At 39.5% G+C, this 25,264-nt stretch overlaps 1 protein-coding gene across 1 annotated transcript; it reads right to left on the reverse strand.

The window, feature by feature from the left end:
- Window positions 1-300: 300 nt before the first annotated feature.
- Window positions 301-13,469, reverse strand: LOC146596312 (alpha-fetoprotein-like). Its single transcript, XM_085304147.1, has 14 exons — window positions 13,385-13,469; window positions 11,932-11,992; window positions 11,533-11,668; window positions 10,383-10,585; window positions 9,687-9,834; window positions 8,795-8,892; window positions 7,973-8,102; window positions 6,964-7,178; window positions 5,885-6,017; window positions 5,021-5,118; window positions 3,703-3,841; window positions 2,691-2,914; window positions 1,354-1,486; window positions 301-345 (listed from the first exon to the last, which is right to left on the reverse strand). Exons 1-14 carry the CDS (start codon window positions 13,467-13,469, stop codon window positions 301-303), a joined length of 1,848 nt encoding a protein of 615 aa, XP_085160273.1.
- Between the last annotated feature and the right edge of the window lie 11,795 nt (window positions 13,470-25,264).

The raw sequence follows: 25,264 nt of genomic DNA on the forward strand, positions 1-25,264 counted from the left end.
TTTTACAGCTCCACAGCTTAGGAGTGTCTTTGTAGGAATTTGTTTTCTTTTCCTTGAGGCATCTCCTTCACCTTGGTCATAGTAGAAGATCAGTGACAGAACTCTAGCTGGTATAAATTGTCATGACTTCATTAAACTTATATTTACGCCAAGCAAAGACAAAAACATAGTATTCTCCACTATGATAATTCATAGAAATCTATTTATACTTTATGAATATTCAGAAAAGCTATTCTCACTGGTTAAAATTGTGACTTCATATCATTCATCAAATACCTTCCAGTATGTTACACAAGCGTTTCATGCTGACAGCATTTTTTCACTTCTTTTTATAAGTTCTGGTCCCTGGGGAAAAAAGCAAAACATCTGTGAGCAACAGAATTGGGATGGTAAGGTAATGTGAACAAGTTACGTGAGTACGGTAGCAGTGAGTCAATTACTTATTATTTAGATCCTTTGCAAGTTGTATACAAACACTATACATGCAGACTGCGTTTACATATGTCATTATGTTTAATATAATTCTTGCTTTTACTGTTTAGCTCAGATTGTCTTAGAACATTTGGTAATTGTTAAAACTAAAATTGAGTTCTATTATGAAGAGTTAAGATGGTTCTTTGTAGCTATGCTCTTCAGGCTCATTCAGAGGCAGAAACTTATTGGTAAAAGTGAGTATTTTTCTGTATTTTATCATTTAAAGGAAAGCACTGTAGATATTTAGGAAAAGAGAGAGCAAGACTCTTGAGTCAAGGGTCAAAGACTTCAACTTCAATTAAACAATATATCAAAAAAAGTTGAAGTAGGGAGAAGCAGATTTACTGGAAAGTAGAGAGAAATCGAAGTAGCTTTGCAATATAAAGTTAAATGAGCTAAAATAATATAGTAAAGAATAGAGGGGAAAGAACAGGGTGAGGAGGAAGGGGAAAAAATAGAGGAACTGCTTTGATCTAGGATTTGGGAAATCCTTTCCCTCCCTATCACAGAGGAATTACTGAAGACAGAAATTAGGAAAGTACTGTCCCTCAGGAAAAGAATTTGGCCTATAACCTTCAACAGTGCAAATCCCAGTGATTCTGCAGAAGCTGCAGATGTAGCTAAGCTCTATATGCATAAATTGCTGCATATAAACATGAGGTTCATTAGGGATGTTCGATCATTCATGAGTGAACTAGAACATATATCCACCTATGGAGGTAATGAGGTTTGTCTTTGGAAACATAACAGAATGAATGCCAGTTAGCCACATCTGGCTTTTGTTTACTAATGGAGAAATTTGGGAAATCCGTGTTCCTGTGTATATTGCATTTTTCCATCTTGACTCAGAATACTTAGGTGAAAACGGAAATGTGATACCTCTCTCATAAAACACGCCTCGTGGTTTTCTTCTTCGCAGCATTGCTCTCTCATGGCAGTGAAAGCTGCAGTGACGGAGGTCAGCTGCTCCTGCGTGATGTAGGGCTTGTATTTGATGAGGTTGATGAGCATTCTGCAAGAAAAGCAAAGCAAGCCCAGTGAAGCAGGGAGGTAAGCATGCRATGCATAAAAGCACTTCTAAAACACCAATCCTGCAAAATCAGTCTTTCATTACCTCCTTTCTATAGTCTCTCCTAAAACACCACCCAGAAATAAGTTGACAGCAAGGAGCTAATATGTGCACCAGTGAATTGAAAAACAACATTAACTTACGAAATTGCTCCTCTGTGAATGGATATACAATTGGTTTAGGTGTGCCCCTCCAGAGAGTTCACAACTGTATGGGTTTGCCATAGTCCCAGTTAATAGCCAAGTAGCCTGTTTCTTGCAATACAGGAGGAAGGGTGGGCTTCCAGGGTGAAAGGTTTTTCTGACAAAGGCATGCCAAGCACCCAGAGCCTTTCAGGGACTGAAGGAGTCACTGGGGTGAGAAAAATACTTGGGCTTTCCAATTCTGGCAAACTAGCATTAATCAAGCCATAAAGGTAATGCAGTTCTTGAGACAGTAGCTTCCTTGTTTTTTGGGAATCTATTTTGTGATGTCTTGTGTAGTTTCGGTAAAGCACAAAGGTAGGGGTTGAGGATGTTTCTGATCTCAGTATTTTAAAGCTGTGTTGTAACAGCATTGCCCCAGCATCCCAAAAGTAGCTTGACATGATAACTTCAGAAGGGGTTAAAATACCACAAATCAAGGGCATCATGCAAATTTCAGAGCCCCAGTTTTACCGTTCATTACTTTAACGTACGTATCCGAACGTGAAGTCAGTTGCCCTGCTACAAACGTAAGGAATGGGGCCACATAGGCCTCAAACTTTAAAACTGTATACCCACTTGATAATTCTTGAGCAGGACTGAATCTGAGAAAACACTGTCTTTGTTCTATGAAGAGTAAATTTCTTAATGGTACGTGTAGGGATCAGTTTTGAAATTTTTGGCTTGATGTCAGTAGGGAGATGAATCCCACTGTTTCCATTCTGGCAGTGTATGTACCTGTACAGCTGCTCTGAAAATGACATTCCTCTAATCAAAAGCAAGTAAGTGTAGGTTGAACCATACAGTAAAGAAAAATAGTGTGAGTGGGAAGAAAGCAGCAGCTTGGAGGTGGAGGGGTGGGGGGATGGCTGTATTTACATGGAGTATAGTAGAAGAAGAAGAGAAAGGTGAGCATCACCAGGAGAATACTAAACATAGGGATAACACACTTAGACATATCTTACTCCTGCTTCTTATGCTGTAACTGTTCCTCTTCAGTTGTACACAAGTCTTCGTGGAAAGTGAATAGACCGGGAGTCAGTGGTAAGGGCACGTAATTCTCATCAATTTCTAGTTTCCCTATGCACGGTCGCCTAAGAGCATAGGAACTACTACAGCAGTGGCAAACGCTTGGGTTTATAGGATTGTCCAGGTGTCTTCTACATATTTCTCCGAGCACAAGATCCAGCTTTACCACAAGGAGGGGGGAAAAAAAAATACAATTTCACATTATTGTTTCATTTTTTCAAAAATCCCTGAAGTGTTCCTTTTACCAAACTTATAAATAATAACTAAGAATTTAAATTATATTTTGTAATAGAAATTTATTTCACTATTGAATGATGACTTCTATCATTTCAGAAATGGCCCAGATTTTTCAAAATTAATATATGCAGTTTTAGGCACTGTCCTTTGTGCACACAAATTATGCAATTTCCTCATGAAACCTGACCTGCATTTGATTTATTTTCATCAGCAGGATTTCTGTAGATACGTTCTACTAGTCATATAAAAGTGACACCATACAAACGCATGCCTGGAGGACAGGCTGATACTTTTTAAGTACTTTGGTGTGTGAGCCTAGAGAACTCCTATGAGAGMGCCATACAGAATTGATCCTTTTTATGGGACAGTATGGTTTCAGGCATGTAGAAGGGATTAATTTCTCAGATAAGAGATGATTAACTTCAAAGGGAGCAGGGTCAGATCCCCAGGCCTGTGTGACTGTTAACTGTTTAATGCTAGCCTGACAATTTCCTGATCCTCAGGTAGTGTAATTCAAGCTTTAACTTCAACAAAGCTGAGTCATGCTCACTTCAGCCATGTATCTGGAAGGATATCTTCCAGCCAGTTCAATTGCTCAGTAATCATTTTGCTCATTTACAATACTCTGGGCTGTCAGATCCTGATGGCAGCAGGAATAGTGTTAGAGCTTCAGAAAAAAGTAGGACCAATCTGAGAGAAGGAAATACTCACATTTTCCTCAGCACAAGGCAGTAGCTTGTCTTGGCTTAATTGGCAGCATTTGGAGCCAATTTTAGTCATCTGCTTGGTGAATTTTATCAGCTCTGCAGATGTTAGCTGAGGCATCTTCTTGGTGAAGCTCACGAGAAGTCTGAAATGATATTTTTTTTTATAGTCATGTTTTATTTCCATCAGGCCGTAGTGAACAAACCACTGTCTACACACATGTAAAGCTTCAGGCGAATCCTAAAGAACCCCACTCATTTGTACAAGGACAGGACTAAGCCTCATGTTTATGAAACATATATAGGCAAATATAGCATGTTCTGTTTTGTTTGAGAGCTCTCCTTTCTCAGAGTGTCTTACCAGGTTAATCAAAAATAATGATGACATTACTGATTATATGTTCTGGGGCTCTATTTTGAAATGGTATGTCAATTCAAGTGACTTCTTGACAGACTAGATTAGGGCAGAAGATAAACTGAAACAAGGTCACTTTTCTTTTCTTTTAGAAAACAGCCTTATTAGCAAACTTGGCCAGGAAAACTTTAACAACTGACATAATAGGCAAAAGAAGCAGGTCTGCCTGTTAGAAACCTCCAGGTCCAAAGGTTTTTAAAGACAAATGTGCTAGGGAATACAAAAAGCCCTATATATCCTCAAGAGAAGGAGAGCAGAAACCTCACTTTAAGTATGCAAGCAGTTTACATATTTCACTGAGATTACTTACTTCATGTCACTCATGTGCTCATTAGCATTGCTAATCAAGGCCAAAGTTTCTCCACATGGCTTGTGCTTGTATGTTGTTGTGGAAGAGCTACTAGTCAAGCATAACATACGGCTCCTCTAGTAGGCTTTGCTCTACCTACAGTAGTTAGGGGTGTTTTGCTACCACTGTTGATAATTACATTTGCTGCAAGAAGGGCATAGAGATAAGCCTTTGTAAATGGCACAGCAGTTGCCTTTTGGCCAATTTTACAGTGTTTTAATAACAGTTTACAACTCAGAACACAACTAGAAAGTTAAAAAAAAATCCTAGGAAACTTGATATTTTAGGCAGGAGATTAAACAAGTTGGCGTTGTATTACTTGATGAACTGGGATAAGAATAGACCTCATGAGAGGACATGATGTTGTATTGGAAAAGGAAAAAAAAAATTCTAAAATCTTTTAATATTGTGGACCAAATATTCAGGTGGTATCGTAAGCCTAGCTTTTTATATATATATATATTTATAACTTCCATTTCCATGGTTTTACTGGCCAGAGTTGTGCCCAGCTGGTACAGGAATAATGTGAACATGTAAAAAAAAAAAGTAAAAAAGTAATACTCGTTTTGGAAATAGCAATCTCCTTTCTCCTTGTAGATGTCACAACTTGTCTTCATCACGCTTTCCGTTTCATGAATGTGTTTCTTCAGTTCTTCTTCCTGAGGAAAATAAATTAATTTGAGGAATCACTGTATCAGGAGGAATGCAAAATGCCCTTATTCTGTCATGAGGCCTTGATATCCCTAACTTCATTTTACCTGATAGATACCACTCCCTTTGTATTTCCATTAGAAAATCTTCACCTGTCTGAAACTGCTAAACTGCCTGAATGTGATTAATGTCCACCTTGAATTACATTGAAGTACTTCATTTCATGTAACTGATGGGAAGTTAGGCCTGAGACGCAGGGTGCATTACTGCAGTGCCCGGAACAGCCTCTTACAACACCCCTGTGGGGAGAGATGGTTGGAGGCCCTAAGCTGCACATTTGCACAAAGAGAGGGTTTTGCTCCTATCCCATCCTCAGAGAGAAGGTTCCTTTTACCCTGATGGCCTGGAGTCTTTTTTACCTACCAGCTCTCTTTTGATTTACCAAACTCCTCCTGGGAGAAAGGTAATGCCAAGGGAGGAAAGCAGAGGGCTGCCAGGGGCTGCAGCATATCCTGCCCCCGCTCTCTGCAAAACCAAGTTCCTTTCCCCAGCAATAACAGACTCATTCAAGTAAATGAAGACTGTAAGGGCTCTGATTGTTTTTTCTGTATGGGAATCAGTCATGTCTTTTAATATTTGCTGGGTTTTTTTACAAGGAGATATGGGTTCCAGCTCTAGACCTGGAGTATGCAAATTCACTAATTAACTAGAACCAGTCCTGTGGTGATGTGCTTGAAACCATCAGCGTGTTGTATGAAGCGTAAGAGTACCCACCCCTCTCCTGCAGCAGTCATCTGGAGAACTGGTTTTGCAGCACTTCTCCAGTAAGTCCTCATATCCTTTACCAATCCTCAAAAGCATTTGAGCAGAAAACTCAGGGTGTCTTCTGGAATATTCRTAGAGAAACCTGCAATACATGGAGTATGTCAGCATTAGGAATTAGAAATAAGCTAAAATAAGTGCCCTCAAGAGACTGGAGATGATAAAGTCAGCAGAGATACTTTCAGGATGGCTTTATCTGACCACGTACAGATAAAGTTCAGTGCAGTTCACAGAAACCCAGCCTGGGAGTCAAACTGAGCAAAACACAGCTAACTGAGCACAACATTGCCAGAGCACATCCTGACCATGCAGCTGTCCCCGTTTGACCCAGCTTGGGTCATACATAGCTTACAACTATTTGAGTATTTTGTTTCATTTTATCTTTTTTAATCCTAGCTAAATGCTGGTGAAGTAATGTCCTATAACAGACCAATTTCTCAATGGATGGAGCAGAACTAGCTCTTTTGAAGTGATCACTTTACCTATCTGCAACTTGCCCACTCTTTTAGGTGCCGCTTTCATAAATGGAAATGATCTATTTTGTTTTAAGTAAGTAAATTCTTTGCCTGTGGGACTTTCTATTGCAGCCTTGGGGAATCTTTGCTCTGGAAGGTAAAGGTAGGATTGAACTTCACAGGATTAAGGAACTTGGCTAAAACAGAAATGGGCCAAACCTATTTGAATAAAGATGTGAGTCTGGTTTAGACAAGTGATTTAGAGTACCCACTTCAAACTAAATCAAAGCTATATTATTATCAGAATTGATATCAGAATTGATAGCACCTAAATTTCATGTTCTCTCTTCAGTTTTGTCCCTAAAATAAGTCATACCCTGTTCTGTTTGTTCTCATTCCTTCTCCTCTAGGGTTGAGAGGTATTTACTAAGATAATTTTGTGATACCATGTGCCTATGTGCTCACAGAGCAGGCAAGTCTGAGGCTGATGAGCCAAGCTTTAACTTTCAAACTAGCATATTTGACAAAAGTCATGAAATGGCAAAATTGAGAAGAGTAGAGGAAGACCTGTGTTACCTGGCTAAGTGGGTATCTTTTTCCTGAGCAAAACGTTCACATACTCCTTTGTCTTCTATAAACTCTCTGATGTGGGGGGACAAATCTGCAGGTTTGTCATCATTTTCTGCATTAATTATACATTCACTTCTTTCTAACAATGGCTTTTCACAGCAGTGTTTAATTTTGCTTGATAGGCTGTCTTGGTTGGTGCAGACATAGGTTAGAATCTGTTCCTGTAAAGTAAAGAAATGAAGAAATGAAATTTTATCTGACTTCTGGTTCTGATTTTGGTTCTTTTTTGCCCCCCAAGTAGGAAGGTCTTTCAGTTGAGGACTTAGCTAGACCAGCCTATCTCATTATTATAATATTTAATGTAGTGTCTGCTGGGAACATACAAACAAGTTCAGGCCTCAGTTAATACTTAGAAACCTAGTAAATAACAGCAGTTAGGTTAATCTTGTAGCACTTCTTTTTTAGAAGGGTCATTATTGTTATTGTCCTTGCACAGAGAAGGTGATGCCCAGAGAGAAGAGATGGTTTGCTCAAAGCAGTGCAGTAGATGTTTGCCAGAACAAGGAAAGAGACTGCAGCCTTACTGCTCAGTTTGCTGTAGCCTCTTACCTAACCTTTGGAAAGGTGCTAGTTACCCATCCAAATGAGGATGTTAACATGGACAAAAAGTGAGATCCCTGGATTTGATATGTAAGAAGCTAGACAACAACAGGACAGACAGTTACTATGTTTTGTTGAAAGTTATGCAGGAACTATGTGGCAAAACTAGGGGCTGCARCCAAATCCACTGAGGCAGTGTTCGGTTATTTTAGTCACAAGGTGATCTTTCTGACCTTTTTGATGTTACCATGCCAGAAAGAGTCAAATGGGATAATTGATCAGATTTTTAGACTGAAGGATTAAACTCACATTTTGAAGAGCAGTTGATAAAGCACAGGAGGGGGAAAAAAATGGAAGGAAACATGAAAAAATGCATTCAATTTCTGGAAAGGTATAAACATTAAATGAGTTTTACCTTATCATGCATACAATCCAGCATGTCTCCACGACAGCAGTCCTTATGTGTGTTAACAATATCCACTACAAGCTTGCTAATGATAACAAAATCAGCCTTAGGGAATTTTTGACTTATCTGAGCAAGTTTCCTAGAAAGAATAAAGATAGGTATTGTTTATATTCACAATGTGAGACTGTGATAGTTACCATTTTGCTATGCAGGGTGGTATCCAGACCTCTTAGGAATGGTCTCTCCCTGCTTTCCCTGAAGTTAATACATAAATGTCTCCTGAAACCAAGAGCTAATATTKGCAGGGTTACCTAAGGAATCCTAGGTGAAATTAATCTATCACATTTTTCTCCCATCTCATGCTGAACACAAAATTAGGAGCAACCTTGTGTCAAAACTGGATAAGAGAGCTGGGCTGTATTCTGCTCAAAGTCCCTCTAACTTTCATCACAGAGAACTGAGTTCTTTTCAAATTTACTTTTAAATTTTTGAATGCTAATGGCAGTTTTTAAGGTAATGGTGACTACAGTCATGCATATATTTCCGTTCCTAATCTGTATTCCTTGTTAGATAATGCTGTTGGTGATCTGCATGCAAAACTGACAAGTACAGTATTTACAGCCATTGTACCAGGTGCAGGTGTGGATCCACTCTCAGCTAAAATGTGACACCCACGGTTTATTTCACAACACACATGCCAAAGAGTCTACTGCAGCAGTTTAGCAGAAATTCAAAGCTCTAACAGGGCTTTATGTCCTGGCAGTCAGTGAGGCTGTTCTGCAGCCAAAGCAAAGTGAAGCCTCCTCTGATTAGAAAAAGAGGGAGACTCACAGAGCCTTTACAGTCCTTTCTCCAAATTTCTTTAAGATTCCACATGTGTGTTCCTGCTTCAGGCCATCTTCTTTTATTGGCTTTATCACCTCTGGTGCCTAGTATAAAGAAGATGCAAACCATTAAAATGAAAGAATAGGGAAGATAATGCTTCATGATAAAATTAGTATGTTAATTTTTTAATAGAGATTTTTAGTAGTGAAAGAAAATTGCTGTTTACTCTCCAGTAAAGCAGAAGAAGTAACTGTTGTCTTTGCTATTTAGTCACCAGCATCTATTAAACAAGAGTTACGTGAAAAGAAACCCGTTTGGAACAGTAGTTTGCCCGTTGTAGTGTAGGGGGAGAAATCTTCACTGTGGCTTGGCCAAACTGCATAAAAGGCATCTTTAGCCATTCAGCGAGGAAAGGTTCCCTGTGCCTGTTTTCCCTGGTTACAGGTAGGTTTCTCCAACTGTGGGGCACGTCTCTGCAGAGCAGTTACTTGGCTGGGGAGGGGCTGTGTTGTGGGGCTATAAAGAGGAAAAATATCAGACTTCTGCAGTCTGTGCAGTACCACTTCCTCTCTTGTCAAGTTTACCACAAACCCAGGACAGGTAGCAAAGCTGGGATGGGAAACGATACTCTAGGGGGAGTGTGGGGACTGTGGTTCCCAGCAGGGCTATGTTCGCCCAACATCCTCAGGTAAGGCATTTTCTGTTAAGAATTTGAGCTATAATTCAGGAGAGCCTTTAGGTCTGGTTTCTGCCTGTCCTTAACAAGGTAAATTTTAGTATCGGGTTCAGATGGCTGAAGGAGAAACAGCTGGATGGTAGCTCTGTTTCTGCATTTGTTTAGCTGCACAAAAATAAGTGGTTGCATATTAGTAAACTATATACCTGCAGTATATAATACCTGTCTCTGGAAGCATTTGTCCAGGTTATGAGTGGGGTCATTGGTGCTTCTGCAGCAATTTCTCATCATCTCATCATAATGAATAGCCACAGAAAGGATTGTTGGGGCATAGAGGAAAGGATGCCTTCGGGAAACCTCATAGATAAAACTAAAACACAAAGAGAAACGTCTTCAGTTTTGGAGTGAGCCCGTACATGTGGGGGATAGTACTGCTATTGTAACATCTGCCAGTATGTTTAAAATTCCAGTTACTAAAAGTGACTGTTTTCCTGCCATAACAACAGCCTGTATAGTTCAGTGATTATTTCAGAAAATTTCTGAGGCTGATGTTTTCAGGGAAATTAAAGGCTTATATCCTACCAATTTTGGACTAGAGGCAGCAAAACATCTGCTTGGCTTGTGAGACCTCAAGTAAGAAACTGGATTGTTTCAAGTGACGTCCTTGTGTAAATTATATTGAAATCAGCCAGAGGGTTTATCATTTGGAGTTATATCCAGTGCTGTGGTGACAGAAAAGGATTCGTGTGATGACAATTACAGCTAGATAAATTATGCCAATATCCTAATACTGGGAAGAAAAATGAGGATGAGTTTGTGGAGAATTTAATATTGACCTTTTGGATTTTTCTTGCATTTGCTGTCTCTATGCTGCTAAGCATCGTATCTAAACAACAGATCTATGATTTGTTTACTCACTATCCTGTTAATGAATGTTGGTGCTGTGAATAATTTTTGCAGGCAGCTTCAGCATTTGGTCTTTCAAAAGGAGAAATGAATCCTTTTGTTGAGTTTTTATGAGAGAGGAAGCAGTCATTTCTTTCAGAGCCTTTTTTAGCACAGCAGTCAGCAAACCTGGGAAGACTTTCCTCTTGGCATATTGTATCAAAGAAAATTCTGTCCTGTACAAAATTAAAAAAAAAAATCCTTATGAGGATTCCACTTTCCTTTGGAAGCTCTCTGTGAAAATACCTTAACACAACAAGCCCTTATTTGCATAAACCTAGAGGTTCTCTCTTTTGTGTTACCTTTTGCTGTTATTGCAGTGAATCTGAAAGTGACCTCTAAAACATGTAAGTGATGATTTCTCTAAACATGTACATGATGATTTCTCAAACTCAAATGCCTTTTTATGCCAAGCTAGGCTTTGAAGGGGACTGTCAAACACACTGTATACTTCCCACTGCACTTAAAATGATATTCAGACCCTTGATAACTGTTAAGATGGTTGTTGCATTTGTATACCGCAGTTGCCAGGATAGCAGGATCTGTGCTCTCATTTAGAGTGAGATTTGTATGGTGAAAAGCATCTCATTTTTCGTTCAAGGATCAATATTCAGATTCAGCTCTCAGTCATGCGTCTGCTGGGAACTGTTGTAATCCAGGGTTTGGTTCAGCATGTTTAATATATCAGAAATGTGCCATAATGCAGATTGAATACTTAAACATGAATGTCAATCTCCCAGCTCCAAAAGTTTCAGGATACTAGCATATGCTGTGTTAGTGCCATCACTGTCAAAAACTGGAATGTGAACTGATGGATAGAGAAATCACCTGTACGTGTCATCTTTGCAGATATCTGGTTTGGCTTCTACTGAATTTTATTGTGCATTTATAGATGGCATAACTTTCTGAACATCTTTTTGAAAGGTGAAGAATTTCTTGGGGGCACCTTTGCTTTCTGACACTTATAAGATGCTGTATACAGGGGAGGCTTGACAAGTAAAGCATACTCAGGAAAGTCATGTCTCCTAGTAACATGTTCCTCTTTGGAAAAACATGTCAGGGCTCTGAAATTACAAGTCACTTCTAATGAGGCAAAGATTTTCAAACGTACAAACGTACTTACCAAGGGCTTCAGGCAATCCTGGTTGTCTTTGCCTGCAGCAGCACACCTTTTGGCAAGGTCAGTGACATCTTCAGCCATTTTAACTATTTTGCCAAAAGTACCTTCCTGCACGTACTGGGCAAACATGATCATGGCACTACAATGAGAACACATACCATTAAATATGTGGCTGACTACCTTAAAAAAAAAAAAAAAGGTGACTTGTGTGTGTGAGTGGTCAGCCTGAATCAGACAGTAAGAGGGTCCACATCACCACGGGAACTAGTGGAGCTGGTGTGGGCGAAGGGAAGGGTGAGCATGTGACTCACGGTACAGGCTTATCTCCGAAGGAGGCAAAATGCCACAGGAACATTCATTAGCAGCAAATCTGCAAGTAGAATCTTTATCTGGACAACTTACATGGCTTTAAAATTACTCTCCTGCAGCTGGGAAAAGTGTTGGCCAATGGTGGGCTTTGCCTCTGGAAAAAAAAGATAATTGATTTTTGAATAAAAATGGCTTCATTAAAAAACCCTCCTTTTTGGTGCTGGAGTCTCAGAAAAGGATAGTTTTAGCCTGAGGTACTAGTACTGGGGGCTGGGAGACATGAACAAGAAGTTTGACCTATGCACAGGAAGAAGGCATCATTTCTCTGTCTACCTGAAGCATGGTGGGGAGAAATACGTGAAAACTTAGAAGGTGTTCGGCTACTTTGATGACGCAAGGCACAATCATTGTATGAGCAGCTTAGATAATACATTTTAACCTTGCCTTAGCTATTTAAAGGTTTCTTGATCACTGGTTAGGTACAGATCAGGGATTCTGGTTTTGGAAGACATGGACTAAATTCAGGACTACATTGGTAGGCAAAGCACCAGGAAATTYGTGGAGAATCATCCTTCTATGTGTGCTGTGAATTGGCCCAGAGGAAAACAAAAAGGTCTAATGTATCTGAATATCATGTGCACATAGTTTTCCTTTGCCAGTGGGCCTTTTCTAGTGGCCAGACTTACTCCTAAGAATTTCTTAAGTTTCTCGTTTGTCAAGAATCTTCCCAAACATTAATTTTAATGTAAAGGGCCTGCTCACAAAACAGAAGGGTATCCTGTCACACCCCTGTGGGWGGGATTGGGATCACTATAAAGGGGCCAAAAAATGAAGAAATAAACCAGCTTCTCACTCTGAGTAATGTGGGGGTGTGAAATGAGACCATGCCAAGAGATAAATAACATCAACATCTGCTGTGTTTCACACTGCTGGGCCATTTAATTCATTTTGAAGTTCTAAAGATGAAAAAACAGCTGACTGACAAAAACATGTAACATGACAGAAGTATCTTAACCCTGCACTCTGGGAGGTTTCTGATTGTTTCATTTTTGGCATTTAGCTTAGGAACCTTAGTGAGAAGTGCAGTCATCCTACACCTCTTCAGCAATCAGTGAAGAGAAAGGAAAGGACAATACATAGCAATAGCATAGCTTAGTTACTCTGAATGATCATGTGGAGGTACCACCTCCCTCTTGTTGTTTCCCTCTTTCTCTCTCCCCTATGAATTATGGAGGGAGCTTAGAAAAACTGCAATCAGAATTTATTTGAATAGCTTTTGGGGTACCAGAAAATAAGTGTCATAGCTACATCCCTGTGGATTAAAATACCCTTCAATATTTATCCTTCAAGTTAMACATTAAGAAGTAACACAACTAAGGTTGATCACGTAGAAAATTAATACAGGTACAATTTTGTTGTTTACGTTTGACTCATATGAGCATACAATTGGCAGTTTTAAAAYGAGATCCCAAATAACCACATGCAACAAATTGCAGTCATCAGTATTACATGGAAGAATAGAGTAAAATATGAGATATGTACTTACCTACATCCCGATAACTTCTGGGCACGGCTTTGGCTACAGTAAAGCTTAATAACAAAATAAAATAAATGATTGTTTTCCAATTCATAATGTCAGATTTTGGCAGTGTCCTGAGCTGGGCTTGGTTTATCTGTGAAAAGCAGAAAAAGTTACGAGGAAAGGGTTTCTTTTATACTATCCCAAGCAGTTTTTGGTTAATCAAAACCTTTTGCTGTCGTATATAAGATTAGATGTTTTAGAATATTCCCACAATCGTTAAACATGCCATTATTTGCTCAGTATGAACTGACCAGCTTGTTGCAAAAAGGGACCTTGTAGATTCCTTTTTTTCACAAAATTTAGGCAAACAGACATTTTCAACTTATCACACTTCAAACAAGAAGTTAAACATTCTGTGTGCTCTTTATCGTCCTTATGGATCTCTTTTAGTTACAAATTTGTTCAAAGGTGAATGCTGTACAAGAGGAGGCTTGGTAACACACTGTTGACTGAAAGATCCCAGGTTCAGCTGCTAAACCAAGATTTTTGCATTCCTCCTTGCTGAACAAGCTAGCTCTTGATCACAGCTGCAGAGATGTCCTAGTGGAAAAGCTGTCTAATACCCTATACAGTATATTTGCAGTATTAACAGCATCAAAATGTTTCTGCAATTTGGACAGAAAGTCAAAAACACTAGAATGATGGAAAGAAATCAAGTTAATAGTCAAGTTAATAATTCAGTTCATTTTCATAATTTTTAAGAAAGTATGTTATGTTCAACAGCACTATAGAAATTGCAGATTTTAGGCAATAGAGTGGCTTGAAAGATCTTTGTAGCAAAGAAGTAGGTAGGCAAAGATATGTGCCCTAATCTGAAGGAAGGGACAAAGGCAGAGTTTTCTGTTCCTTTAGCCTGGAAGTATTCCTTGTTGCATGCTGAAAGAAAATGTTCAAGGTCATTCATTATCACATGAGACAGCATCAAAAGAAAAAAAGGATTCTGGGAGAAAATGGGAGAATATTTCTTGGAGCAGGGGACCTGAAATCTAAGGTGAAATCACACCTGTCCAGGAAGATATTAACAAGCTCTGTTACATGCTTAACTAAAAAGCCCTGTAGAAAATAGATTTATCTGAGCGTAAGAAAGATGTCTCTGGTCTGGAGGTTATTGACTATTTCTAAATATGTCCTTCTCATTAAGCCCACAGGAGCAGTTAAGAAAGCTTTTCTCATCTGGCAGATAGAGTTACCAAAAAGTGGACTATCTGACATGCTGGCATTTCGTGCCGTTTCATTTTTGCTAGCTGCAGATCTCTCCCTCCAGACCCTTGGATCTGGCAGCACCCTGTGTGCGGCTAGCTGAGAGCCAGCAGGAATGGAGGGGGCTGCAAGTGGCCAGACCAGAACCCCCACGGGGGCATTAAACAACCTGAGGTTTCTTTGGGGCGGTGCTGTCTGTCTATGGAGCTCCTACATCAGTTTCCCCATGCGTAGTAAGGACAGGTTAAAGCAGATCCTCTCATTTTCAGACGCTAACACAATGTTGTTACTATAAGCTATAATAAAAAAGTGGGATTATTTATTTGAGGAAGAATTGCAGAAACAACTGAGATACTGATGCCAGAGACTTTTTATAGCAGGATCTCCTATGACCCAGAAAACTGTTTTTCAGAGATTATGTATATGTAATATGTTGACTTAAATATTTTAGAAAGTTCTACTTGGCTGCTGTGTTTAAAATCTGTAAATTTAATTCCTCCACTCTCCTTTTCCATGCTCAACAGGTTGGCTAAATCCGTTCTAGCTCTCCTTCAAAATACTTGCTGCTGCTAGGATGGCAAGCTGCCTATTTGCAATGAATACTGTCATTTGCAGGAGGGAAATGTAAGTATAGTATTTATCTGGAATGAAAGAGTATGGCAAGCACTAGAAATGAGCTCCAACAAAGCGCATGGTTGCAAATTAAGAGTATTTATTGTTCTTCTCAGCATAGAAACTACTGACCTCTTCAATTTTGCATCTATTGAAAACATAGCTGTTTCCACCTGTTTTCATCTTAGGAACTGTCTTGTAAGCTTCAGATAGAGCTAAAAGAAGCTGATGGTGCCCAGGGTGTGGTGGGTTGGTGTGAATTCCTGTCAGCTGGGGGTGGTTGTTGTGGAARTTCATCAGGCCGATGAAATCCCAGGGTAGTTCCTGTTCCTGTGTAAGAAGCTTTTGCTCCATGTGCTATCACTGCAGAAGAGGTGGGTTAAATATATTTTGTTGGCTTTGTGTGTGTGTGGTTTTGTATATGTATATATACATATATAATGCTTGTCACCCTTAGTGAGAGTTCCGTGTGTCTTAAACTACAATCTTGGTCATGACACACTTGAGTCAGTGATTGTAATTCTCAAAATGCAGCCAGGTCTACCCAAAGCTAATAAAATAGTTTTGAGTTTGCTAGTGAGAAGAGCTGTTGAGCCCACTTTTGTTGTAAACCTCTTTTTTGCCTGGGTTGGCTTCTTCGTGCTTGTATCTGTACTTTTATTCTCTATTCTTGCAAGTCAGAAATGGTACTTTCTGGTAATGGATGTAATATAAATATAGGATTAAATTATACTCTTGCTTTATTGCACTGTGAGTTTCATTCTCATTAGATCCTGAATGTTCACTGTAAACTTACTAAGGTTCATAAGAGGTTCATGCACCTGGAAAAATTCAAGTTCTGTCTAGGTAGTGACAAGGTCTCAGTTTGTCTTTACAAAATTCTGAGCTTTACTGATATATTTGGTGAGTTCTTTTTTTCTGTAAATAGTTTTAATTACTGTTAGGGATGTGCCGTGTAAGATGCATGTTCTAACTCTCTAAGCTGTCTTGGGGGGGGGGCAAGAAGCAAACAAAGAAAACTTCTGATTACACTCATGTTCATATTTTCAGAAGAAATATTATAAAAAGAAGCAAACTAGGCTTTATTTGAGCATATTTTTTTGAATATTTCTCACTTGGATACTAGGGTCTTCTGCCCACAGAAAATACGATACGGTAATAGTTACAAAACATGAATTGGTGACTTGTGTCATTTTTTTTCTTTTCTTCTCCCTCCTCCCCTTCCCTGTCTCCCTTCTGGTGCCTGTCTCTATTGTGGTACCAAATGGCAATAAGTCTTGTGAATTTTCTAAGGCAATAGAATTACTTTCTTATCTTGGGGAGCCTTTTGCGGGTAGCTAACATCAGGATGCTTTGGTGTGGGGCTGGCACTGGGTGAACCAAGYGAGCAGGATGGCAGCAGTCCTCCAGCACCCGTCTCTGTCATCCGATGTGTCACCTGGAGCTGTTTGCTGATGACAAGACCAGTCTCTGGGGCCTTCTGCTGTGCCTAAAGTAGGGAGGCATTTCTGTGGGTTGCAGCGGCACCTGTTTTGATCTGTTAGGCTGTCTTCCTTTATCACCCTTGAAAAGACATGGCCCTGGTTGAGGGATTGGTTTTAATTGAGGCATGTGAGCAGATTATAGTCTGGAAAACTTTTATACTAGTTGTGAGAAGAGTGATACTTCCAGGCTGTGTAAGTTCTTTCTGTGGAAGGTAATACAGCTATTGCAATTTACATTAGCAGAGAATCTAGGCCAGATCTTTCCACTCTGCAGCTGTATTTGCTGAGGAGAGGGCCAGATAAGGAATGAAATAGCAACATGAGACAGCATTCTCCCAATGTATGCAAATATGCCAGCATGTAAAAGAAAAACATACTTTTCTTGGTAAATTAACATGGTAATTTTCGATGAATTACCCTGTTTCTGGCAAAGCAGTCCTTGGAGGTAACTGAGACGTCCTTTGTAGTATTGTAAATATCTGAGGTGGAGGCCTAGGATGTATTTTGGCGAAAGAAGACAAATCTGAAAAAGAAGAAAGAAATTTTAAATTTGATAATGAGAAATGTTGCAAGTCATTAATGTTTTTGTAACTTTTGTGGATGCTTTTCCCTAGATAGCTGCACAGTTATCAAACCATTAATCTGTGCAGCCCAGAAAGACAAGGCTTAGCTCATGGCCTGGGCAGAGGAGTCTGGTGTAACCAAGGCGTTTAATAGCCTCAGTCTGTTTCACTCTTGAGCACTCCTTATTCAGACCTACAGCTCTGTTTAGTAGGAATACAATTTTGCTGCTCATAAAGGCTTTATCCATATTTAGTTTTCCTGTGTTCAGTAAAGCCTCATGTTCTTCCTTATCACATACTTATTTTATTTAGAAAAAAGGAAGAAAACATAAATGTTCCTTCCTGTAAACCATTGTCTCAAAAGACAATCACTCTCCTGCTTTCTGGGAAAGTAAGAGATGGTCCAACACGTCACTTCTTGGTTTATCTTGTAGCTCTTCCTGCTTTACTGCAGATTGAATCTGGGAMTTAGGGGTGGACTTTAACATCCCACCCCTGCTTTCCCCTTCCCCCAAATCTTTTTTCTCTCCTTATTCATCAAGAGGCTGAAGCTAAGCTGAAGCAATCACAGAATGGTCTTTAAATCCCTACAAATCAGGATTTCTATTTTGTATTTTTAAGAATAAAGAATTCAGCTGGTCTGGAGTCTTGCTGATGTGTGTGGGAACAGTCTTTCATCTGTAAAGGATCTGGTCCTGACTAAATATTTTGTTTGTTTTATCTGTAATGACTTGAGCTTATATAACCATGTTAATCCAGAAATATTCCTGATATATAAAATGCAGCATGAGCTTGTTGATCTGCTGATACCAGAGTGGCAGCACAGTCACTGTCAGACTGGAAGTGTGTTAGCTGCTCTGCCCTAGCAGCATACTCGAATAATTTTTTGGAAATGAAGATTAACTCCAAGAACTGAAGAGCAAGTGCTTGTAATAGCTGGATTAAAAAAAAAAAAAAAAAAAAAAAAAAAAAAAAAAAAAAAAAAAAAAAAAAAAAAAAAAAAAAAAAAAAAAAAAAAAAAGTTTTGTTTTTATATGCTAAAAATTGCAACAAAGGAAATACAAAACTACTCTTCTTCTTTTCCTTCTTCCACTACCTGACTTGCAGAATTTTCTATTGAAAGGTAAAATAATTTTGGCATTTAATCCATGTTACCTAGTTAGTGGTTGCAGATGCTCTCAGAAACCTTAAATACATTCTAGGAAAGGGTATGTGTGGTGTTTTTTAAAAAATCCCTAAACCCTTCCACAAGACTTAGCTAGGGCAATAGGTAACTTGTCTCTGTGAAAACTAAGAGATCTTTAGTCCAAACAGGTTTCCAAGAACTCAGTCTTAAGGTAGAGATCCTCCATCCTCTCACTGGCATGATGTGCCTACAGATGGCATTCAAACAAAATGCTTTGGTCTGGGACTATGCTCAGCTCTTCTTGCTGCAACACACTGAATTTACTACGTGTATCACTGCAGTACTGGCCAGATCCAGCCTAATTTGCGTGAGAAAGTCTGTGGCCTGAGTGTTACAGCCTGAGGCTTGCTGAAGCAGAGCAACATCTTGCACTTGTTTTTAGGGTCTGCCTCAAAGCTTATTGGAGAGAGTAGAAGGTTGTCTATTAACATTAAAAGATTAAGATACATTACAATAGTATGACGGTTAATACTGCTGATGATTAACACTGAAGCTGTATCTCAAAACTTAAAGCCTGTTACAGCACATACTGCATAAAGCTTTCTTACCTGCATCTCCAGCAAGCAGGAAAGGGAAAAAAGGGAGGGAGCTAAAGTTGCTTATTTCACAGCTGCAGATTATTTAACAGAGAGATTACTTGGGAACGCTACAAAATGTGATGGTAAAGAACTGCTCTTTTCAGACCATGGAAATGACTAACTGCAGGAAAATCACTTGAACTTCAGTTTTGACCTGGAGATGACTTCCAGAAGGAAACATTTTGCCAAAAGTGCCTGTCCTAACCTATTTTCTTACTATTTTTGTAATCAAGACCTCTTTATTTCTAAAAGGCTTTCTAAATTAATGGATCATCCAGTACAGGGAGAAGTATAACTTGCCTCTTGAAATAGGGAATTTTTGACATGTCACTAAAATATTCTCTCATTCCCTAGTCTTGCCTCTTCTTTGCCAATATTTGTTGAACAGATAGCCATGCTGGTGTCATAGGCAAAAATGTATTTAACTAAGAGGAGTCTGTTCTGATTCTCTTAATCTTTAGGGAACTAAAATCTTTAGGAGAAACTAGATCTTTTACATAGATATTCACACTTTAGGTGCTTTGTGTGGCCTCTGCGTTTGGGATGAATTTTCCCTTGAGTGCTTGTTTCCGCGTTTCTGTTATGCACTGTGGGCGTAAAAGCATGTCAGCGCAGGAGACGGGATAACCTCTTGCGGTACAGGTGGGAGCATGCCTGGCCCACACACATCTGTGTGCTACCATAAATTGGCACTGGATGGCTCTGTCCTGCAGTTCCTCTGAGTTGTTGCTTGGCTGGAAATGAAAATCTTGATTCACCTCTTCTCTGGCAGTGCTTTTCTCTTTGCCTTTTGTCTTTGGGCTTGTAAGGACACATCTGCTGCTTGTATTGTGTCAGAGAGTGACATAGCATTGGAAAGTGCATGATGTGCTTTGTGTGGCTCCAGTGTCTGAAACTGTCAGGTTTCCCAGGAGCACTTGTGTCTGAGTATTCGYACTGTGGATCCATTAGCGTGTCAATGCAGGAGAAAGGATAACTTCTCGTTACAGTCTTGGTGTGTTTGAAAAGCTTTCCCTTCGTGAGAGGCAGCATTTGGCACTCAAAGTGACTCCTGGCCAATTAAAGAGACCAGTGAAGCTCATCAGAACAGCTGCCAGCAGCGCTGTGGTTTGCTCAGTGTTACTGCGCTTAAGGTCAAGCGCTAGAGATTTCACCTTGTCTTCAACTTCTTCCATTCTGGTAAATTATCTAGAGCACTACAAAGAGAATCAAAAGGGAACAAGGTTTCCTAAGCAGGAGACAGATGAGTACCGTCAGGAATAGAGTATATTCATTTGCCTCAGACTCTATAGCCCTCTTCTCCAGATAAATCTACATAATAGCTTGCCACCTTTTTTTTCCTTCATGACTTCTCTTTTCCCTTCATCCCATGTGTGTGGTTGTGTGTTTTTTTTTGTGTGTGTGTGTGTGTGATGCTGATGGAGGGCTGTCTGTCATCCAGGATAACTCTGCAGGCTATGTAAGATGTGGCTTACAATGTGGCTACCATGGTGATGCAGCCATCTGGTTTACTCACAGAGATCCAGCCCGGAACCATGTACTATGTCCAAGGATTCCTGGGGACCTTTTGTTCTCGAGGCAATTACTCTTTAGCTTCTACAAAAACAGGGTTTCATCCATATTCAGACTTATCCTACCAGCATCAGCTGTGTGAATCTGTGCCTTTTTCCTGGGCGTGCCAAAAGCAACAAAAGCACAAAAGGAAAAAGCAGCCAACCRTGCCACCACTGCACTCCTTAACCCTCTTTCTGCTTCTTTGCCACAGCATGGTCAGACTTTCATTCAGGGGATCAGAGCCCACCTTTTACTTTAGTCTTTCCAGACACCAATTCAGATTAAAGTTTGATATTCTGTATGTTATCACCTCCATGACACAAGAAGTGAATTGTACCGTGAGACTTCACTACTCAAGTTTCCACCTGCCATACTCCTCTGCAGCTGTTCCATTCCAGGACCACATTAACAGCAAAATACTGTTTTCCTGTACAGCAGAAAAGGAGTATTATAGTAACTCTGCAAACTATGGATCACTTCAGAGGAAACTTCCCTTATAGCCATCATTTTAGGTAGTAAAAGGTAATAGAAAATAAATACCTTGAAGATAGAGGACTGACACCTCTAGTCAGGGTTCAAATTCTAGCCTAGTTCAACTGGTGGTGTTGGTGCTTGTAACGTTTGATCAAGAAAACTGATCCTCTGCTTTTGCTCTACGGGACATGTTCTCTCACACCTAATGAGATGGAGATGATCTCATTGGAAGTAACCTTATCTTCCTTAGATGAGGATCTTTGGATTCTTCTATTTTCCCTCTTTGTGGCACTTTTCCTAGACTCTGGATTTGATTAGTTGTGGTCCCCCACCCCGAGGAAGAAAGAAGCAAGCAATTGATCCTGGGTGGATTGTGGGTGTCGGGAGGAATCTGTCACCTGGTGTTTAGTGAGAAAGCTTTAAAGAAATGATGCTTTTGTAGAGGCTGTTGCATACCTGTTTGTTACTAAAACACAACTTACTGGGAAGCAAAGTATATATGTTAGCTAGGTATGAGAACAGAAGATGAACCTACAACACCTGGAGGGGAGGAAGGAAGCATTAARTTAAAATCATTTTCTTTTTCCTTCTCTCTCTAAATTTCTAAGCAAAACACTCCTGCTTTTATCTATGTTTCAAATCCCGAGGGGGTGACTACATCAGAACTGGACACAACAAAGTACAAAGGGTGATATTTACAGCTTGTCCTTGTTTTTATCTGGCACCTGTAGGCGTGATGGCCTGGCCAAGTGAAACACCACTGCTGTATGTCAACACAGTCGCAGTTATCTTAGTACAACACAAACTTTGGTTGCAATGACCTGCTTATGCAGCACTTTTGGCTGAAGTGAGGAACAACTTATAGCAGCCCTCAGGTGACAAAACAAAATGCATGTGCTTTCCAGATGGCCCCAGTTCGTTCCTTTAGCTGATTGGTAAAAGACACTTCTCTGAAGACATGTGCTTGCACAGGCCACTCCGGACCTGCTGGAGTCATAGGTTTCAGCGTGCAAATTCCCCTTTGACCCCTACTCAGTGTCTGCAGTGGGTTTTTCTGAGGTTTCCTTTCCGGCAGAGTTATTCTCCTGTCAGATTGGTTTTTAATACTGGTAGCTCTCTTGAGACAGCTCCCTTTCCAGCCTACCCCACAGGTCAAAACTGGCCTGACTCTTCTAGCAGCCACACAGAGCAGAAAGTCTCCTTTGGAAGCTGTGCTGTCTGCTGTTTCAGCTCGCCTCCTGAAAGGGATGGGGATTTGCTTTGGTTGAAACTCACATAGCAGCTGTTTTGGTCTTGAACCAGTAAATGGAAGGTTTCTTCATCTTCTGCTCCATCAGATTTCAGTGAGACTTTTTGAGATGCTTTTTCCAGGCAAAGGCCCTGTCCTTCAGGAGAATTTTATCGTGTGCTCTAACAGGCCAACAYTGTAATGAGCCAGCGACTCTTATTGCTTCTTCATCTTTTCCAGACAGCTATAAGAATGTGGTTGAATAAGTAGTTTTGAAGAACAGACTTGAAGCCTGATAAATAGAGATTTTTGGATTTAAAGCTCGTCCTTGATAAAACGCTTGTAAGCTTACTTTTCAGTTTTCAGGTACATCATCTTGTTTTCTGCAAACTGACATCCCTGTGTGTGCTTCTTGGGTTTATGATGGCAGAGTTCTTTAATCTGTTCCCCATATTCACAGGGGCTGGTGTTCAAGTGCATGCACCCAGCAGAAATACATGCTAGAAAAGATAGTGGTAGGAGTCTAAAATGGCCTGCTTCCTAAATATGAGTGAGTTGGACCAGCAGCCATCGCACAACTTGTTGTAAGACTCTACGGATATGCTACAAGGAAGGGAAACTGAAGAATAAGGAGGCAGTGGCTTTTCTTTCTACCATGTCTGCCCTTATATCAAGCAGATGTTTCCAGTGTTTCTTTCTACTATCAAGATGTTCATATTTCTATGCAGACTTATTCCTGGTTCTCAGAAGGACAGAACATGCAGTTCTGGAGAGACTAATTTCCAAAATGGATTATAGAAAAGTGTTTTCTCTGGAGATGTCTAATGAGTTTACCATTGAAAGATAACGTTAATGATGAAACCAAAATGTTTCCAAAATATYTGGGAAGCCTGAAATGCTGTGAAGTTCATAATTTTTCTTCAGAGAAAAATTTAGATTTGTAAACTGATATTAACACTCTTCAAAAATGTAGTTTGAGACTTCAGTGATGTTTACTGTACATAGCATGTTTATTGTACATATTCTGTTTTTATATTGATGTCTGCTACTGAACTGTTTTGGCATACAGAGAAAGTAAGGAAAAAATGAACGAATGCTGTTGAAACCAAGTGACTGAAAAAGTAGGTTGTATGTCCTCAGAGAACCAGCTTGGCTGCCCCTCCGTTTTCATTGTTCGTTGGATTCCCCCTTTTTACACACAYAATCTTTCCTGTAATTGTTAACATTCTTGTGCTACAAGCCTGAAAAGGATCAATCGCATTGCAAGTACTGTGTACATGTTGTAGGTGATAAATGCATACTTCACAGTTTAATGTACAGCTGAAATAGTCCATGTATACATAAAGATATCTTTTATTATTCATGAGCAAATGTATTACAAAACCCTCTCTACAAACAGCCACTCTAACTGGCTGAACTGGCATGCACAGTCACATGTAGAAGTGAAATATATGGATTCCTATGACTGGTAAAATGGCTACTTTTTTCCCCCTCTATTCTTTTCAGATATTCTTGATATGTTGATACTCCTTAACTCATTATTCTTTTCAGCATTGATAAATACAGCCCGGAAATCATCCGTATATGAATCTCTTTGGAACTAACAATTACAGAAGTATTAATTATAAACACATTTTTAGTCTCTACATCTTAACTGAAACCTTAATTTAAGATGCTTTGTATGTGGAATTATTTAATGTGCAGTCTGAGAAAGAGCAATTGAAGAGACGTACTAGAGTTGACAGCACTCTAACTAGGACATGTAAGAGCTGTAATGTGAGATGGCCTGGAAAGATTGCAAAGACTGGAAAACCAAGGATAGGCCTACAGGTCTTGATAGATATATGCAGATAGCACTGATTTCAATGCTGTAGATTTTTTTTTTTTCCCCCAGAGCAAGCTTGATTTGTTCTAATTAAATACAGCTACGCTGTCCTAGAGCAGGTCTTAGCAGTAGTGAACAACTACAATTCCATGCATTAGAGAGAAACTACAAATATTGAGCGATAAAAGAAAAATGTGCCCGACTGTGACCAATTAATGATTCTTGTTCAAGTCACAAAACTTTAAGTCTTTAGCAAGATGTTTTTTATTGCCTGGAAGTCATATAAATTCTTTTGAAATAATGTGTAACTGACTTAGTGATCAGAAGATCAAAATTTTTAACCATATTAAGATTTGATTTTCTTTTCTTTTTAATTTTCAACCCCATTGATTCATATCTCTGAAGGTCTCATTCTAATTTCTACAGTCCTGCAGAAGATTCACCATTTGTGAACTGCAGAACTCATGAAGAGTTTTAAGGCCAAGGAAAGTACTTGTGTGAAATGTCTTAGTACAGAAAGACTCTAACCAAAAATACTAGTCCTCATTCTGCTGTAGTAGACCTGTTTTTCTGTGCTCATGAACTGAAACTAAGTATGTATGAGGAAATTACAGTGCTTTAGTGATATGGAACCCCAGAATTTCTCTGTTAGGAAGTTCCTGCAGTGAAGGGCATGATTTAGACTGCAGGCTTCTCAAGAGGCTTTCTATTAAGTCAAAAGCTCTGTGAAAAAAACTGAAGACATAAACAGAAGTGTCTAAAACCAGATCTGTGTGCAACTCTCGGCAAGTTAAGAGATATTTGAGTCCTAGCTGGCCTCTTTTTAAGGACAAGTTGCTTGTCACCTTACTCAGATGGAACAGTTCCTTGGAACGTTCTTTTACTTCAACAATTTTATTTATGTACTAAAAGAGCTAAATGTTCCTGTGATTGAGTCAGAGTATTAAAATCTGACTAAATTACTTATTTGCATTTATATTAATTGATGGGTGGGACATGCACATACTTCAGAGTGAGAAACGCAAGAGGAAGAAAATGACGGAATGCCTATGCTGTCCATAAATATACTGCTATAGCAGCCCTGTAAGGAGTACTGCTGATTTTTGCCTTAGGATAGTCATCAGCTGACCAGGACAGATG

The sequence above is a fragment of the Rhea americana genome, unplaced genomic scaffold (genome assembly GCF_003343005.1).
Source record: "Rhea americana isolate MKP2758 unplaced genomic scaffold, rheAme1 scaffold_203, whole genome shotgun sequence".
In the NCBI taxonomy this organism is placed as follows: domain Eukaryota; kingdom Metazoa; phylum Chordata; class Aves; order Rheiformes; family Rheidae; genus Rhea; species Rhea americana.